Source organism: Drosophila virilis, chromosome 2, assembly GCF_030788295.1.
Source record: "Drosophila virilis strain 15010-1051.87 chromosome 2, Dvir_AGI_RSII-ME, whole genome shotgun sequence".
Lineage (NCBI taxonomy): Eukaryota > Metazoa > Arthropoda > Insecta > Diptera > Drosophilidae > Drosophila > Drosophila virilis.
Window position 1 is genome coordinate 12,209,318 of NC_091544.1, and position 16,120 is coordinate 12,225,437.

Sequence of the window (16,120 nt, forward strand, 5' to 3'; positions counted from 1 at the left end):
TTTCGTGGATTGGGTGCGATGTCTTGCCGTTCGGTTCATGATTCCGGTTGTCCACATCTAGTTACGCCAAATAAGATATAGATATATAGATATACAGAAATGCAGATATATAGATATATAGATAGATAGAGATATAGATAGATAGAGATATAGATATACAGATTTATAGATAGATAGAGATATAGATATATAGACAGATAGATTGATAGAGATATAGATATATAGATAGATAGAGATATGGATATATAGACAGATAGATTGATAGAGATATAGATATATAGATATGCAGATATATAGATATACATATATATAGATAGATAGAGATATAGATATATAGATAGATAGAGATATGGATATATAGATATATAGACATGCAGATATATAGATATATAGATAGATAGAGTTATAGATATACAGATATATAGATAGATAGAGATATACATATATAGATATATTGATAATTTATTGGGCTTCTGGTTTCTCTGTCTATCCTTAAAGGGATTTCGTGGAGATTCCATAATAATAAGATAATAAGATACTATTGAACTTTTTAAAAAAAAAAACATTACTTTTAGCAAAGATTTAATTTGCAATCTACGATTAAAAGGTTTAATCTTTAACCTCGAAGTAGTATGTGCGATTCACGGGTGGTTGCAAGCAAGGTTTCCTGAAAATTTGATCCCACTCGTATATCCAGTTCGTAAGGGCTGGAACAACAGAAGATTGCGGAAAAACTTTTTGTAGAAATAATAAAAGTTGGTTACCTAATTTCTCGCCGATCAGAACTGGGCAACCGCCGTGCAGAGAGCGCCGATCATAGTCAAACGTGTCGGGCAACATGTTGTACCAATGGAGCACCTTGCCCCGCTCTGGCTGCACCACCAGGTCCAATTTGGGAAAGACAGTGGCTCCGCCCCTGACCACATCATTGAGCTGCATTGAAAGGGTGTGTGGTATTAATCAAAAGCGAGCGAAGTGAAGCACTTACATAGATCAACGTGGTGGCAATACGATCGTGGGGGAATGACGGGCAATTGAAGAAGTCATAATGCGACTGATAGTGTCCGCCGAAAACATAATTTAAGAGCTGTAAATCTTGTTCAGAAAAGCCGGTTATTAGCAGTCCAGTCATGTCCTCGATCCGCCTCTGAATTCGCCAAATCATATTCCTTTCCAGCTTAGTAAGATTGCCATTCAATATCCAAGAACCGGTTGCCGTGCGATCCTTCGATATGTAAGTGTCCACGTTTTGGGTGATGTTTTGAACAGCTGTGCGCTTGAGCATTGGCTCTCCGATGCGGATCAGCTCGGCAATCTCCGACGCGTAGATTACGTCATGGAAAACGGCTATGTAAGGATCCTTGGACAACAGTTCCAATTTGAAGGGCGCCAGACGCAAAAACTCAGACGGATTCGTTTTGTAATAGCATGTCAGACGAGTTGGTTTCGGTTTGTGCGAGGAGCCACAGAGTTTGGCAAACGGTTTTTCCAATCTTCCGATATATCTATCTTTAAAGTCTGCTGATTGTCGTTCATTCCAATACTCCGCAAAAAACTCCTCCTTACGAGCCCACAACTCGGGCTCAGCTACCAACAGATCTCGAGCATGAACAAAGTCACCTAAATGGATGCAAAGGCATGTCAAGTAGCAGGCCCTCTATGTTTGGCAAAGCTCACCGTTAGCAATAAGTGATCTGGCCAGGAGTGCGGTTATATCGCCTCGCGACACGTTCAGTAGCGCATAAAGTTCGGCCTGGGACTGATTCCACAGCTGTCGAGCCGTTCGCAACCATTTGGACGCATCTTGAAACTCAGCTGCTCGGAAGAGCAGAGCGCCCATCTCAAAGCAGTCGAGAAGCGAAAGATTCGCACTGTCAAATGTAGAGAATACATCAACGATTCACCCAACTCAAATTTGTATACCCACTTTAGCTGCACTCCATCGAGCAGACCCTTGGACATGTCTGCCGGCTCCATTTCATAGGTCTGCTGTACTCGATGCATGGCTGCCGTTACCTCCATCAGATCGCTGTGCAACGGTAGCTCGGGTTGCATTTGTTTGATAAAATCGATTTGTTCTACATATTGACACGGATTGGACGAATATGACGAATCGAATGTGGTGAGCTGCACGGAATCTTACCCTGACCGACCGGCTGCTGCATGGAACTTTCCAGCTGTGTCCAGTCCGCGTGCATGTGACGTATGAGCGTGTAGGTGTGCAAGGGATTGGAGAGAAACTCCTGCTCACGACCCTCGGCTGCCTGCATTGGAATCTCCAGCTCCTCGGCCAGCCTGCACGAATAGTATCAATCTCTATATATTGAATGTAAACAGCTTGCGTCAATTACCTTCTCAGCGTGTCAAGCTTCACCTGCAGCCTGTCGATGTATTCGTGTAGGTTGACTATGAGCTGCCTCTCCATCACCAGCAGATGCAGCTTGTCAGCCATGCAGGTGACGTAGCTCCTGGCGCTCTCACTTGTCTCACCTTGCACCACAGCCGCAGCTAAGCCCAGAATATTTAGAACCAAGCGCAGTACTGTGAGCTGCATCATCTTTGACGTGGCTCTGATGGGCGGATCGCTCGAGCTGGCGTTAAATGTGGATTTGTGTTGATTGCAACGAGACGAAATGGTTTGCCATGCTTTAAGCTAGATTAAAAATTTGACAACAGGCAGAACTTGATTTGGAATACAAGAAACGACAGTCACAAGCCGCAAGAGTTCAAAGAGCCCACCGATGTCAACAATTCATGCCAGCTTTAAATTCGAAACCTTAAAATATTCCAACATATTTTGATGACCCTCAAGATCTTTGCTTAAGGTTTCTCTCTGTGATCTGTTGCAGAACGTACTTTTTGGTGGTCACATACAAGGATTAATTAATCAATATCTTGGCTAATTATGGGGATTAAACGTTTTTATTATCGATAGCTGAACACTCGTGAAAATTTGATGTCCAGTGAACTGGGAAGAGTTCACTCATTGGCCATCAGAAACTTGATGAGGACTGGTAAGAGAACAGGAGCTATTAAAAGGCAACTAGTTGGCGTAGAAATGCTGTCCGAATGCTTACCCAGTCGATTGCCCACCACATTGGGGCACACGGTGTACTGGAAGTCCTCTTCGTTCTGGAGAATCAGTGCATCGCCTCGACGTGGAAAGACGGCCATTTCTTGGTGGGCTATGGTAATCGCACCACCCAGCGCCATGTCGTTCAGCTGGCGAATAGAGTAAGCAGTTAAGAGGAGCTATCCAGTCGACGAGCTGGCTGGCATTTTACTTACAAACAGGATGGCTGTAGCCTCAATAGACTCCACATTGACATCGATGGACTGCAGTCGAAAGAAAGGCAAATGTATTTATGAATGCACAGAATTGAATGGACTTCACCTGGTGTAGGTCCTGTAGCTGGAACGGTTCCCGCGGACCATACTCAAAGAGAAACATTTGGTTCCTGTGCAAATTGAGACCAGTCATGTCAACAATCCGATCCGTGAGCAAGGTCGTGATCACACTATATCTATCGGAAATGGTGCAGCCCTTGACGCCAGCGATTGTCCGCAGCCGAGCACTCGGGGGACAATGCTCGAAGGCATCCTTCATGTGACCTATCTCGCGCTCATATATGCCATTCTTGTAGATGATCACGTACGGCTCGTCCCACGCCTCCTCCAGACGCAGTGGAGCTAGTTGCAGAAAGGGCGTCAAGGCGTCATTCAACTCACAGACCAAATACGAGTTCTGCTTGTTGTTGCCCCTGCATTGCTTCTGCAGCTCGCTGGGCGGCGCCGCAGACGCTGGCAATGGATGCACTGGCTCCTGCTGCTCCAGCTGGTATAGCTGGCTCAGCAGCAGCTTGTTCTCCGGCTGCAGCTCCAGAGCGCGTGAGAGCACGCCGAGTGCCTCCACTCGCATATCTGCCACAGATTGGCTTCATTAGTTTGCGCCCTATCGAAGCGCTCAAATCAAATACCTACTGAGTTTCTTGAAAACCTTGAGCTGCATTTCATGAATCCGCCCCAGAGACACGCCCAGCAGCTTATCATGCAGAGTTGTAGGGCTGTAATTCGCAGCGGCTGCGGCCAGCCAATCGACTGCCTCGTGGTATTTCTGCTGCTCGTACAGCTCCCGGCCCATGTGGTAGCAGTCCAACGAGCTCAGCCTGTGCGCGTAAATTACAGGGTATTGCTTCAGTTAATGGAAATATAATAGTAAGAACAGGTCCCGTCGAAAGACTGGAAGACTAGAAGATAGTCTGAGCCCGAACATTCGAGCTTCGTTAGAAAATGCTAACAAGTCGAGAGCTGCCGACTAGGATATACCCTAGGCAATACCTAATAGCTATAGAATGAAAGATTCTTGATATATATATGCTATCTCAGAAAGTACAAGTGAAGTTTGGTAACTCTAGCTCTTCGAACTTACGAGATTTGCTCAAAAAAACCGGATTTCGATATCGATTATGATCGATTACTTGAAAACTGCACAAGTTATCGATTATTGGAAACAAAATCGTAATGCTCGGAGTATCTAGCTCTTATAGGTTCTGAGATCCTTGCGTTCATACCGGACTCACGGGCGGACGGACAGACAGACGGACGGAAGGACTGAGAGACATGACTAAATCGACTCTGCTCTAGGCCCTGCTGAAGCATCTATATAAACTCTATAAAATGGGAAATGTCTCCAACTGCCTTTTACCTATGTTACTTATGGTAAAAAAAATCTCACCTCAAGTGTTTGTTGTTCTCCAACAGAAAGTTTGCGGGTGCAAAGTTGTAGAACTTGAACAGGGACTGCAGGCTCTGTGCCGCCTGCTTGTGGGCATCACGTGTGGGCAACAGCGAGATCAGTCGCTGCTGCATCTCCAACTGGTCGCTGCCCGGCGGCTGCGTCATGTAGAGCTGCCAAGCTGGCCAGTGCTGGCGCATGTGGGTTATTATCCGGAAAGCAAAGAGGGGATTCGACATATACAAGTCGGGATGTCCATCGAGCTGCTGTATGTGCTCGCCGTACTCGGTAATCGCACTAATGCGAAATAAACTAGTTATGTCTGTCTGCATTTGTGTCAACTATTTACCCATTGATGTGGCGAAGTCTGTTCTCCAACTCGTGGGCATATATGCGCAAATTATGCAGTAGCTCGCGTTCCAGCTTCACAACCTTTTTGAGTTCGCTCACGGTGATATTTTCGCTTTGAGCCGAGGCAATCAGCAGCAGCAGCAGCAAGCACAGTATGCCAACCATCATGTGTGACTGTTAGCTGGCAAATGGATCCAGACACGCGCAGTTGGACTTCAGCTTGACTAATTCTCATATCAATGGGAATGCCATGCATAAACCAGATCCAATGCAATTAGGCTGGACCGGCGGAAGTTAAGGTGGCAGCTGTGCATCATGGTCAAGAAAAAGTAAGCTGATTTCTTACATTCCAATAAAATCCTAAACTCGATTCAAAAATTTGGCAGTTATATGCACAGTTTTAGCAGCTCTGCTCGGTACGTTTGAAACAGTTTTGTTGGCACTGTAAGATACCAGCAAGCAGTACACCTGCAATAAGCAGTGCGCTGCTTGGCCACTGCTTCCACTTGCAGTCGATATTTTTGAGCGCGAAAATCGATAGGCTATCGGTAAATTTGAAATGTTTATGCATATACTAGCCTTTTTTATACACTTGCTATATTTAATAATACTGACTACTTTTGGCCTATTTACTCTAAAGGTGTCAGCGAAGTGTGCATGCTATTTCGTCTCGCAACAGTGCGCCAGTGTCATCGTCCTCGTACTCTATTTCCCCATCAAACTCGTCCATCTGCTCGTGCAACATTTCTCTCTCATCGAGCGGCGTCCGACGCCTGCGACAAATATTGTGCAAGGCACAGCACACATTGACGACATTTGCTACAAACCTGGCATCATACATCAAGGCCCGCTGCATGCATCCAAATCGGCTCTTAAGCAGGTTAATGGTGCGTTGCACAACAGAACGCGCTGCCGCATGCCTCTCGTTGAAACGCTGCTCCACCGAATCCTGGTCAGCGTTTCTGTATGGTGTTAGAACATAGTTTTCCAGTGCATAGGCCGTGTCGGCCAAAACATAATGGCATTTGACGTTGCGCGACAAATATTCCCTGGCTTGGCTATTGCTCCAGATATAATGGTCACTGCACGAGCCAGGATGCGTACAGTCTATGGCCAGGATCTCCATGTTGTAGTTGCACACCAGCATTGCATTGATGCTGTAATAGTCCTTATCGTTAAAGTAGATTGTCTCATCTCGCACCGGCTTCAGGATTTTGATTTGCATTCCATCCACGCAAGCGACGACTCTGGGCAGCTGATAGTTCTCATAAAAGTAGTCGCGGGATTGTTTTATCTGCTGCTGGGACATGCGCAATGTAATCGCTTCCCGGCACAGCACCGCCTCCATTAGGGGAATCACATTGTGCAGTATTCTGCTAAATGTGCTCCTGCCAATGTTGACGGGACGATTCCTTGACACGGACAACTTGTAGGAGCCGGTGGCTAGGAAATGGAGTGTTGCGGCCAGTTGAAGCGCCGGCGTTAGGTAGGACAGTGTAAAGTCTGGTTGAATTTTGCGCAATATCCACTTAAACGTTTCCTTGTCCACTCGGAATAGTTTTATGAATCTGAAACTTTGAGTGTAAAGCAGAGAGGAAAGCCGTGTTGCATGCCACTCACCGCGCATCCGGCAGACTGAGCACACACGTGTTTGCTCTGGAGGTTTTATTTACTCTGCGCTGATGCACTATCTGTTGTTTTTTCGCCTCCAAACAAGCGATGGCAAAAGTAAATGTCATTTTTAGTGTTTCTTGTTTGGTTGCAAGTAAGCAAAACAAAATTAAAATTATTAGAGATGTGAGTTAGGCCTATCGATTAATACGCATTTCCAATGTTGCCACACTGAGTGGAAAGTGTTACCTGATCGACAAATTCAAATTTGTTGACATTCAAATGCGCATAGAAAAGCTTTTAACATAACAAAATCTAACAGCTAAGAAAAGCTCCGCATGAGTTAACATTATTAAGGGCCTTCCTTTAATTGAAGGCAATTGATTTAATGTCCAAAGCAGATTATGTTTAGCATTTATCTTATGTGCTCATAATAAAAATAAATATAATTAATATAATTAGGCCAATTGTAACAAAATAAACTTTATGAGTTATCAAGCTATCGGCCCATTTGGTAGCGATTAGTTTTGCCTATCGATAACAGCACAATAATATCCGGACTACCCTCGAAAAGTATCTCTTCGTATTAAACAGCACAGAGTGGAGAAGAGTTATATTCACAAATTAGATTAAACTCAGTGTTTGATTCACAAGCTAAAAAACAAGTAATTCGCAGTAAAGTTAGCTGACGGCTTCTCAGTTGCATTTGTGCGCTTACTTGCAACGGTTCAGTCAGCGTAAAATAAATGTGTATGCTTAAAGAGTGCAACAAATTGTGTTAAAGCGATCAATAATTCTACAGGGCGGACGCAACGCGCTCTTAGTGTGGTATATGTGTTTACAATAAATAATTATTAACGTTTTTGACAGCAAGAAGACCACTGGCAACGACATGCTCCTACAGAGAAACAAGTAAAAAGCGGCATATGGTTTCTTTCGTTTTTGCTCATTTTTGTGTTACCCGCATAATTTAATTAGTGTCTCGCTTGCGCTGTGTGTACATTTTCTGTTTGTGACGATCCCCATCCACATACTGGCACTCCCCCACCTCATTTTGGCTTGTCTAGACTCTGGTTTTATTTGCGTGTTAGTTTTATCTGTTCACATATGTTTGTATGTATGTATGTTTGTATGTAATTCAGTTGCTGCTTACTTTATTTGTTCAATTTGCTTTATTTTTGGATTTTGTTTTGTTCATCAAATTCTATCGGCGTTGCCAATGCAAGTCAGGCAGCCAGCTGTTGACTTTTGGTTTGGTTGCATGACAACAAAATAACACGACCAAGCCAAGCATTTCATCAAAATCCCTGTACATTTTATGTGCGCATTGCAGACGTCATTTTTTTTTTCGGCAGTTCGGAATTTTGTAATTGTTATCAATTTGGTTGGCATTGTCGGCGACCGACGAGACAGTCCGGCAACGCTGCCGCTCATCGCTCGCACGACCGCTCTCGAAGGTTGTCTTTGCTCTTGCGCTCCATTTATTTATTCTATTCGCTTTTATTTATACAAAACGATAAAGTGTCTTTTATTGATTTCGAGCCCTCGAGCGTGCACGCAACAAACGTCGGATTTGTTAATTGAAAGCGTTAATCAATCAACGCTTTAGTGTCAGTGGCTCATTGCGTTCTGTTTCGTTGTGTTATCACAAATTTCGCGCGTGTTTTCGTTAAAAAATTTGAGCGCTTTTCTTAACAGGTATCTTGTTTATAATAATACCGTGTACTTGCTATGTACATGTCTAAATGCACTGCGATAAGATAAACGCCAACCAGCTGGAATTAACAGGGTGCTTAATTACATGCCACACACAGCCCACGCACACACGCACTCACGTGCATTTCGTTTGGGTTGAAATGTCAAGAGATTGCGACACTTCAAAATGAGGCGCCATTAAAAAGAAACTCATTATATCAACACATACTCAGTGTGTGTGTGTGTGTGTGCGGTTTGTTGCCTTTGTGTGTGTCAGTTAACTGCGATTTGTAAATATTTGCCGCAATAGACTCGCATTTCACTTGGAGACGCCAATTTGGCGCATGGGCTCATGAGCTGTTGCTGCTGCTGCTGCTGTTGATTGTGCGCGCGCGGGGCAGGCGGAGCTCTGCCACTGGCTGGCATCAGGCCAACAAAGCGGATGCGCAACAATAGACCGCAATTGCCATACAACACAGCAAGCGCAAACATATTTGAGTACAGTAAAAGCTGCCTTAAACGGACATTGCATTGCGCAGCAAAAAGGATAATTAATCGAACCAAAATTGGCACTTTTTCAGACCTCAATAGATATTCTTTAAAAGTTGCCTTTTTGTTAATCATGCATGCATATATTTATGTTATTTCTTAGACCTTATATGCCAATTAAGGCAGTTTTCACTGTGGCCACCTGTACCTGTGATAAGCCAGAGCCTTCAGTCAATGTGAACGCCAACTTGTTGCGGCCGCGTGAGCGAAACAAAAGCTGTCGATTAGATAGACATAATTGTTTATTTAGGGAAACACAGCTGGAAAAAAGCGTTAAGCATATAAAATCAATTAGAGTCACAGTTCAACTTCAACCTAGCGCCGATCGTCGGCATCAAAGCTGCTCGCCTTCAGTTTTAGGCTGCCGCGGGTCAGCTGATTCAGATCGATAATGGACAGGTACGGCTTGGGCGGCACACTGACGCCCAACGTGGGCGCGCCCAGCTCTATGGTGAGAGGGCCAGCGGCGGCGGCTCGCTTGCGGCGACTGCACGCGCCCGGTTCGCTCAAGCCAAGAGAATACTGATCGTGGTGGGCACAGCTGGCGGTTACAGCGCGCCGGTGATTGCGATAGCCGCTGAAGCAGCTGCTGCCGGGCGCAATGGGTATGGGGGGTCGCGTGGGTGAGAAGCCGCCCTCGTCAGAGGAGACGCCACCGCCGCCGGCTGAGTCATAGCAAATGCTTAGATTAGTGTACGCAATGGGCGCATGACAGCGTGTCGTCTTTGGCCTCGGCTTCACCTCGTAGCGTGTCCTGGAACGGGAGCGCGAATGATGCGTACGCGGTCTGCCGCGTCGCTTGCCCTGCAGACGCATCTCCGACACCAGCGGCACGGCCAGCACATTGATGAAGCGATAGTATTGCAGCAGAGTGCGTGCCACATTGCGTCCAACGCGATGATCTGCATGTTAAAGAGAGAGAGAGAATTAGCACAGTTGGAGCAAACTTGCAAATACATACATCCATCCTCGTTGTAGAGCGCAATGGTCTTGCCGTCGCGCAGATAGTGACCCGCCATGGACACCTCCAGGGTGTACGCATTCACCGTGTCGCTGAGACGCTCGCAGCAGTAGCGCCTAACGCTGCCCGCCTTGCGTTCATCCGCATTGAACATGGTATGCTCGGCGATATAATCCTTGGCATTGCTGGCAAAGAGCCGTGGGAATACCAGATGCCGCTCATAGCGATAGACATCCTCGTATGTGTTGCCATAGATGAAGCAGCCCTGCATGCTGCTGTTCGCGTGCAGATCGATCACAAAGTCAATCTGATATGTCTGTGTTGGCCAGGAGGAAGAACAAGTAAAAGATGTTGCATTCAACCCAATACCAAATGTCATCGACTCACATCCGAATTATCCAACTCTTTTAGCATATTTCTGATGGCGTGCAACTCCGGCTGCGTATACTCGGACGCCACATGCCAATTGCGATTCATATCCTGGCCCATCAGATTGCAGCGATTGTTGCCCAGGAAGACACCATCCGGATTGACCATTGGCACAATTTTAAATACGAAATGCTCGCGCAGCACTTGCGCAATGGGATGATTGCCCACCAGAAATTCGATGAAGCCCTGGCAAACATGAGAAGCAGGCGCCTCGCTCGAGTGCGTTCTACAGAGTATGACAATAACGCGTATGAAGCTACGCTCCAGGCGATTCGTCGGACGCTGGCTGTGCGTCACCTGATCCACTGTCAGCAGATCCACATTGCGATTTTGCTGTAAAAAAAAAAACAACAGGCATTAAATATGAGCACGGATGCTGAGCAGCAGAGACAGACACACCAGAGATTTGACCAGAACGGAGCGCGTGAAACGCTTTTCGGGTCCCTGGCGTGCCTCGATCACATTCAAATAGGACTGCAAGCGGGAGTAGCTGTACGGCAGGGCCAGGGCGAACATATACACATCCTCCTCCTTGTCAAAGTTAAAGCCAAAACTGAGCACATAGTGACCCTGATGCATGGCCGAGCGATAGAAGAAGACGTGGCGTTTGGGCAAACGCTGCCATTTGGGCCGGCTGGAGGACTTCACAAGTGGCGTGAGGCCGCAGTTAAACAGATTGCGGCTCTTGCTGATGTTCACAATGTTGAACAGCACACGCTGATCCTGTTTCACATTATCGACGGTAAAATTAAACCAAAAGCGATAGCGCGGATTGCAAGTGTCTGGACGCAGAAACAAATCGTACTCGAACTCGCCCACCAGCTCCGCCTTGCCCAGATTTCCAGTCTCAAAGGCCGCATCGAAACACAAATGTCCGCGCTTAGCCTTGCCGCTCTGTCCGGGCGGACGTATGATCACGCGCGACACATTGCCCAAACCACCCTCACCGTCGCTGTCCTCGCTATCTGAAATGGCAGTGTTTAAAGGATTAGAATTTGGCAGATGAGTAGATGGGCATAGTTAAGCTGTGGGCGAAGATCTAAAGCAAATACCATCCGAGCCGCGCTCATACATGCTCGTATGCTGCAACGGATCACAAGCTATGCCCAGCATTTTGGCCAATCTCCGGTATGGCGCAAGTGCTGCTAACTTCTAAGACTCTTCTAATGCAACTGGCGACTGGTAATCCGGCAGCCATGATGTCAGAAGTGCTTTCACAACACCTTACCGTATCGCAAAAGGTTAATCCTGCCGCGCTGCTATCTTTAAGCTCGACAGGTGGAAGAGAAGAAGGAGGAGCAGCACACATATGCGTGTCTTGGTTATCGCGCTGTTTGCAACTTTTTAGCTGCAACTGCCACGGAACTGCCGCCTCAAACGTCAACGTATGAAATTGAATAGTCGCGGTTGCGTTGCTTGCAACCCAAATGGGCGGCACTGCCGTGATTTATCAAGGAGCAGCGGCCAGCTCAAGAAATCTGCCACACTCACCTGAGTCACCCATGCCGCGTGCAACTTGATTGGATTACAGATGGCAAGGCGTATTCCTTGTTGAGCGCATTGAATCGCTTCGCTGGCCAATTTATAAATAGAAATTCAATTAACGTAACACATTTGCCGCCCACTTTTTGGATTTATGTCTTCGGCCTTTCACTTTTCTTTGACGGCACTCGATTCGCGTGCGATGTCTTGGCTACAACTCTTATAGATTCCAATCAGCGTAGACTATGCGTCGCCCTATTGCCCAGGTCTAAACTGGCCGTTTGGGCTGAGTTGGGCTGAATGAGTATGGCACACACACAGCCCGATTGCTGCCGCTGGCCTGTCTAATGCATTGCTTGGCACTTTTCACGTTGCCATACACTTACACACACACACAGCTGAACACTCACCTGGCACTGGCTCACATGTGCTCCTGTGTTTGATCGATATAAACGCGCGCAGTTGGCATTGCGGTTTTGGCCAGGATTCACACAGTTAAATTTGCGTCACGGCAGTCTTTAACTTTTTGGCAGCGCAAACTTCGCGTAACTCGCATTAAAAAGAGGCAGAAAGAAAATACTGGGCAACGGCGTTGTCAAAGTTGAAGACCTAATTGCCCTGCCGCTTGTTGCAGCAGACACACACACATAAATAACACCCAGACACAACTAGACGGAAACTAGTTCACGGGGCTAATCGATAAATAAACTAAAAAATCGTGTAGGGAGCCAGACACAGGGCGTACGCGTGTTTAACTTATGACAGCCACTGTCGCACTGTTGGCGTGTCGTATAACATAGTATATTTGGAGTCCATAGCATGTCCAAGCGCAGGTAGCTTTTAATGTAACCCACCGCCCACCGTTCATTATTATTATATTTTATTTTTGTGCCTGTTTTGTTGTGTCCACTTTCTTACCACTAGATTTTATGCCTTATCCTTTATGAATGTATCTTGCAGATTAGGCAGCGTACGCCCACCGAAGCGTTGCAGAAGCGACATGGACAATATCTCGACCTCGGACATTGTCATCATCAATGGCAACTCGCATCCGGATCTGGCCAATTCGGTGGCCGAGCGCATGGGTATCAAGAACGGCGGCTGCTCGGTGTTTCACAAATCGAATCGGGAGACCATCGTTGAGATAAGCGACTCGGTGCGCGGCAAGGATATTTACATTATACAAACAGGCACCAAGTGAGTGTGGAAGTATCTATAAAAACTGTCGAGCATAATTAAATCTTAATATTGTTCCCAACAGAGATGCCAACAACAATATCATGGAGCTGCTCATTATGGCCTATGCCTGCAAAACTTCCTCGGCTCGCTCTATTGTCGGTGTCATACCCTATTTGCCGTACTCGAAACAGTGCAAGATGCGTAAACGCGGTTGCATTGTGTCCAAGCTGCTGGCCAAAATGATGTGCACCTCAGGACTCACGCACATCATAACCATGGATCTGCATCAGAAGGAAATACAAGGCTTCTTCGATATACCGGTTGATAATTTGCGCGCCTCGCCCTTTTTGCTGCAGTATATACAGGAGAGCGTGAGTGGGAGGCAATAGACTCTTTATATACATCTATCTAACTGATTGGTTTTGACTACACTTTAGATACCCGACTACCGCAACTCGGTGATTGTGGCACGCAATCCGGGGGTTGCCAAAAAGGCTAATTCGTATGCGGAACGGTTGCGCCTCGGCCTGGCTGTCATACACGGCGAACAGAAGGAGGCTGAGAGCGATGAAGTCGACGGCAGATACTCGCCACCGCCCACCAGGTGAGTCTCCAAGCTAACCAAGCCCTTTACTCTGCCCCTCCAGCCAGTTCGTTTTTGTTATTTATGTATTTTATTTGGCTCTTGATCTCCTTGTTATGACTGAAACTCAAGCGTAAATCATTTTTTGTATATGTTTTTTGCAAAATACATAATAAAAATGTTATGCGAAAAATGTGCAGCTGTATATGATTCGCTCCATTATTCCCACCAAGCATTGTGTTTATGCTGAGTAGCTAGCTCTTTGTTTATACTTGACTGTAGCTCTAAGGCGCGTTTGAATATGTTTGTTGTCTTTAGCTAGAAGTTTCGAGATTAAGCTGTGATTTCACTTTATACTTCCAAAATACAGCAGCTGTCCCTGCTTTCGGCTCTTGACATATTGTACTTGCAATCAACAACAGTTCACACATTTGCACACATACATATGGGCATTTCCAGCAGCAGCTCCTACGTGATCAAAATCGAAAAAATGTTTCTCTTAATTGCTGTCAACAAAGTTTATTGGAACAATATTCCCAAAAGCTTTTATGTCAAAGTACTGGCAGCTTATCGAGTTTTGCAATAGAACAACAAAATCCAAATAGAAACCCGACAAGTTACCATGTAGTTAAATATCAATAAACCTCTGTTTTAAATAGTTTGTCTCCCAGCCCAGGCACAAGCGTTCTTTATGAATTGAATTTGTTTACTCGAGGAGTCCCAGGCAGAAATGGCCGTCGCGATCAACTGGCACTCCTTATTTCTATGCTTAACATGTTCTTTGCTAGAAACATTTTGTTAACAGCGTTTTACAATTAACAAATTGTCGTTTAGGTGTCATTCAAAAAGCAAGAAAGTTTATTATAAATGGTATTGAAAACTTACGACAATCATGTGCGTCGCACTGGAATTGCCCAAAAACACTTTGTTAAATAAACAATTTTTGCCATTCATTTAATTAAGATTCCATTGACATTGATATCAAAGCACGAACCATGCCATGTGTAGATCAAGCTTACCGCACTCTCTTCAACTCGCCTTGAACTTTTGTAATTGTTGTCCATTTGTACTTCACCGACAACAGATGCATTGAGGCAATTACCTTTAGCTATAGCTTTCGTTATGTTGTATCTTTTTGACCGAATCGGCTGTAATTGCTTTTACGCATGTTGGCAATTTAATTGCCGTATATGCAAATTCCGGTGCGTTTAGCATTGAGCGACAACGAAAACGATATCATTCTCTTTATTTATGCAGGGCGTATTGCAATATATTAGGAAATTCTGTTGAAATGTGCATACCATCGGCGTCTAGGTTTGTATTTTAAATACAAATATGTAACACTGTTAATTTGTTTAGTTTATACTGAAACGCGAATTGTATATGTACTGTCATTTTTCTTTTTTGGTTTCAATATCGACAACTACGACAACGCACTACCACATCCACAACAACAACAACAACAACAATTGCTACTACAACAACAATTGCTACTACAACAACGCACCACACCACAAAACATCTGCACACGCCATCCACACACAACTACTCTGCACAATAAAATGCCAAAAAAAATGTCAAATGTGCCACACTATTAACCAGAAACTCTACTCCACAACATGCACCCAGTAGTAGCCGCCAGCGCACCACCTCCGTATCGGTGGGTGTGCCGGAGCATCCGGTCAAAGTCAAGCCGCCGCTCACAATTGTGGGCGATGTGAATGGACGCATTGCCATTATGGTGGTATGTATTAGCGCTAAAGACTAACTATATAGGTATCTGACTTTTTATACTCTGCAGGACGATCTGATCGATGATGTGCAAGCGTTTGTGGCCGCCGCCGAAATGCTAAAGGATAATGGTGCCTGCAAAATATACGTACTGGCCACGCACGGTCTGCTCAGCTCAGATGCGCCCCGTCTGCTCGAGGAGTCGGTCATAGATGAGGTGTGTATCTAAAGTTTAATGCTGTTGAATTAACAAACTAATAACTTACTTTTGTATCACGCAGATTGTTGTCACCAATACCATTCCACATGAGGTACAGAAGTTGCAATGCAACAAGATAAAGACTATTGATATATCGATACTGATCGCTGAGGCCATACGCCGCATACACAACAAGGAGTCAATGTCGTATCTGTTTCGTAATGTAACGCTAGAGGATTGAGAATGCGTCTGCTCGCACCTTCATGCCCACTCATCCACACACACATCACTCATGTACTGTGTCACAAATGGTCACTAGCCAGTGTAGTAGCTTCATGGAAGTTGCATCTTCTTTATATTGTTTGTTTACCACGCCCTACCCCGCTTTAATTTTATTAAATAGAAACTATTATAAACCGTGCTCCAGGTGCGGCTGCTCAAATAAAACGAAATATGCTTTAAAATTGGCGAACTCTTATATATTGTAATTGATATGCAAATAAAATTGTAATTTTAATTTATAAACTCTTTTTACTTTTCGTTGCATACTTTTTGGCCGAGACACAAAACATAGCATGGTCCAACGTAAAGTTTTCGTACATATGTGAATGAGTA

The 16,120-nt window shown here is 45.2% G+C and overlaps 5 protein-coding genes across 14 annotated transcripts; 1 reads left to right on the forward strand and 4 right to left on the reverse strand.

The window, feature by feature from the left end:
• Positions 1–442: 442 nt before the first annotated feature.
• On the reverse strand, positions 443–2,572 carry LOC6629433 (prolyl 4-hydroxylase subunit alpha-2). Its single transcript, XM_002054032.3, has 7 exons — positions 2,352–2,572; positions 2,144–2,295; positions 1,928–2,078; positions 1,678–1,871; positions 989–1,620; positions 765–933; positions 443–707 (listed from the first exon to the last, which is right to left on the reverse strand). The coding sequence occupies exons 1-7, from the start codon at positions 2,555–2,557 to the stop codon at positions 610–612; spliced, it is 1,602 nt and encodes a 533-aa protein (XP_002054068.1). The 5' UTR covers positions 2,558–2,572; the 3' UTR covers positions 443–609.
• A 331-nt stretch (positions 2,573–2,903) lies between these two features.
• Positions 2,904–5,270, reverse strand: LOC6629432 (prolyl 4-hydroxylase subunit alpha-2). The gene is made up of 7 exons (XM_032439527.2): positions 5,085–5,270; positions 4,736–5,032; positions 3,982–4,166; positions 3,395–3,921; positions 3,289–3,336; positions 3,078–3,222; positions 2,904–3,011 (listed from the first exon to the last, which is right to left on the reverse strand). The coding sequence occupies exons 1-7, from the start codon at positions 5,252–5,254 to the stop codon at positions 2,980–2,982; spliced, it is 1,404 nt and encodes a 467-aa protein (XP_032295418.1). The 5' UTR covers positions 5,255–5,270; the 3' UTR covers positions 2,904–2,979.
• Positions 5,271–5,635: 365 nt separating this feature from the next.
• On the reverse strand, positions 5,636–6,879 carry LOC6629430 (putative nuclease HARBI1). Its single transcript, XM_002054029.4, has 3 exons — positions 6,707–6,879; positions 5,914–6,654; positions 5,636–5,859 (listed from the first exon to the last, which is right to left on the reverse strand). The coding sequence occupies exons 1-3, from the start codon at positions 6,823–6,825 to the stop codon at positions 5,730–5,732; spliced, it is 990 nt and encodes a 329-aa protein (XP_002054065.2). The 5' UTR covers positions 6,826–6,879; the 3' UTR covers positions 5,636–5,729.
• Positions 6,880–7,276: 397 nt separating this feature from the next.
• On the forward strand, positions 7,277–16,022 carry LOC6631279 (phosphoribosyl pyrophosphate synthase-associated protein 2). 9 transcript variants are annotated; one of them, XM_032439529.2, is made up of 8 exons: positions 7,277–7,609; positions 12,774–13,010; positions 13,075–13,363; positions 13,430–13,596; positions 14,833–14,889; positions 15,178–15,319; positions 15,377–15,523; positions 15,588–16,022. In XM_032439529.2, exons 1-8 carry the CDS (start codon positions 7,590–7,592, stop codon positions 15,744–15,746), a joined length of 1,218 nt encoding a protein of 405 aa, XP_032295420.1. In that variant the 5' UTR covers positions 7,277–7,589; the 3' UTR covers positions 15,747–16,022. The 9 variants fall into 9 exon arrangements, with proteins under 9 accessions (XP_032295420.1, XP_015027029.1, XP_032295422.1 ...); XM_015171543.3 differs by having other exon boundaries at positions 15,208–15,319; XM_032439531.2 differs by having other exon boundaries at positions 7,277–7,525.
• Positions 9,181–12,211, reverse strand: LOC6631280 (cytosolic carboxypeptidase 6). 2 transcript variants are annotated; one of them, XM_070206880.1, is made up of 5 exons: positions 11,823–12,211; positions 10,731–11,296; positions 10,290–10,664; positions 9,903–10,218; positions 9,181–9,843 (listed from the first exon to the last, which is right to left on the reverse strand). In XM_070206880.1, exons 1-5 carry the CDS (start codon positions 11,833–11,835, stop codon positions 9,257–9,259), a joined length of 1,857 nt encoding a protein of 618 aa, XP_070062981.1. In that variant the 5' UTR covers positions 11,836–12,211; the 3' UTR covers positions 9,181–9,256. The 2 variants fall into 2 exon arrangements, with proteins under 2 accessions (XP_070062981.1, XP_002054064.1); XM_002054028.4 differs by lacking the exon at positions 11,823–12,211 and adding an exon at positions 11,384–11,756.
• Positions 16,023–16,120: the final 98 nt, after the last annotated feature.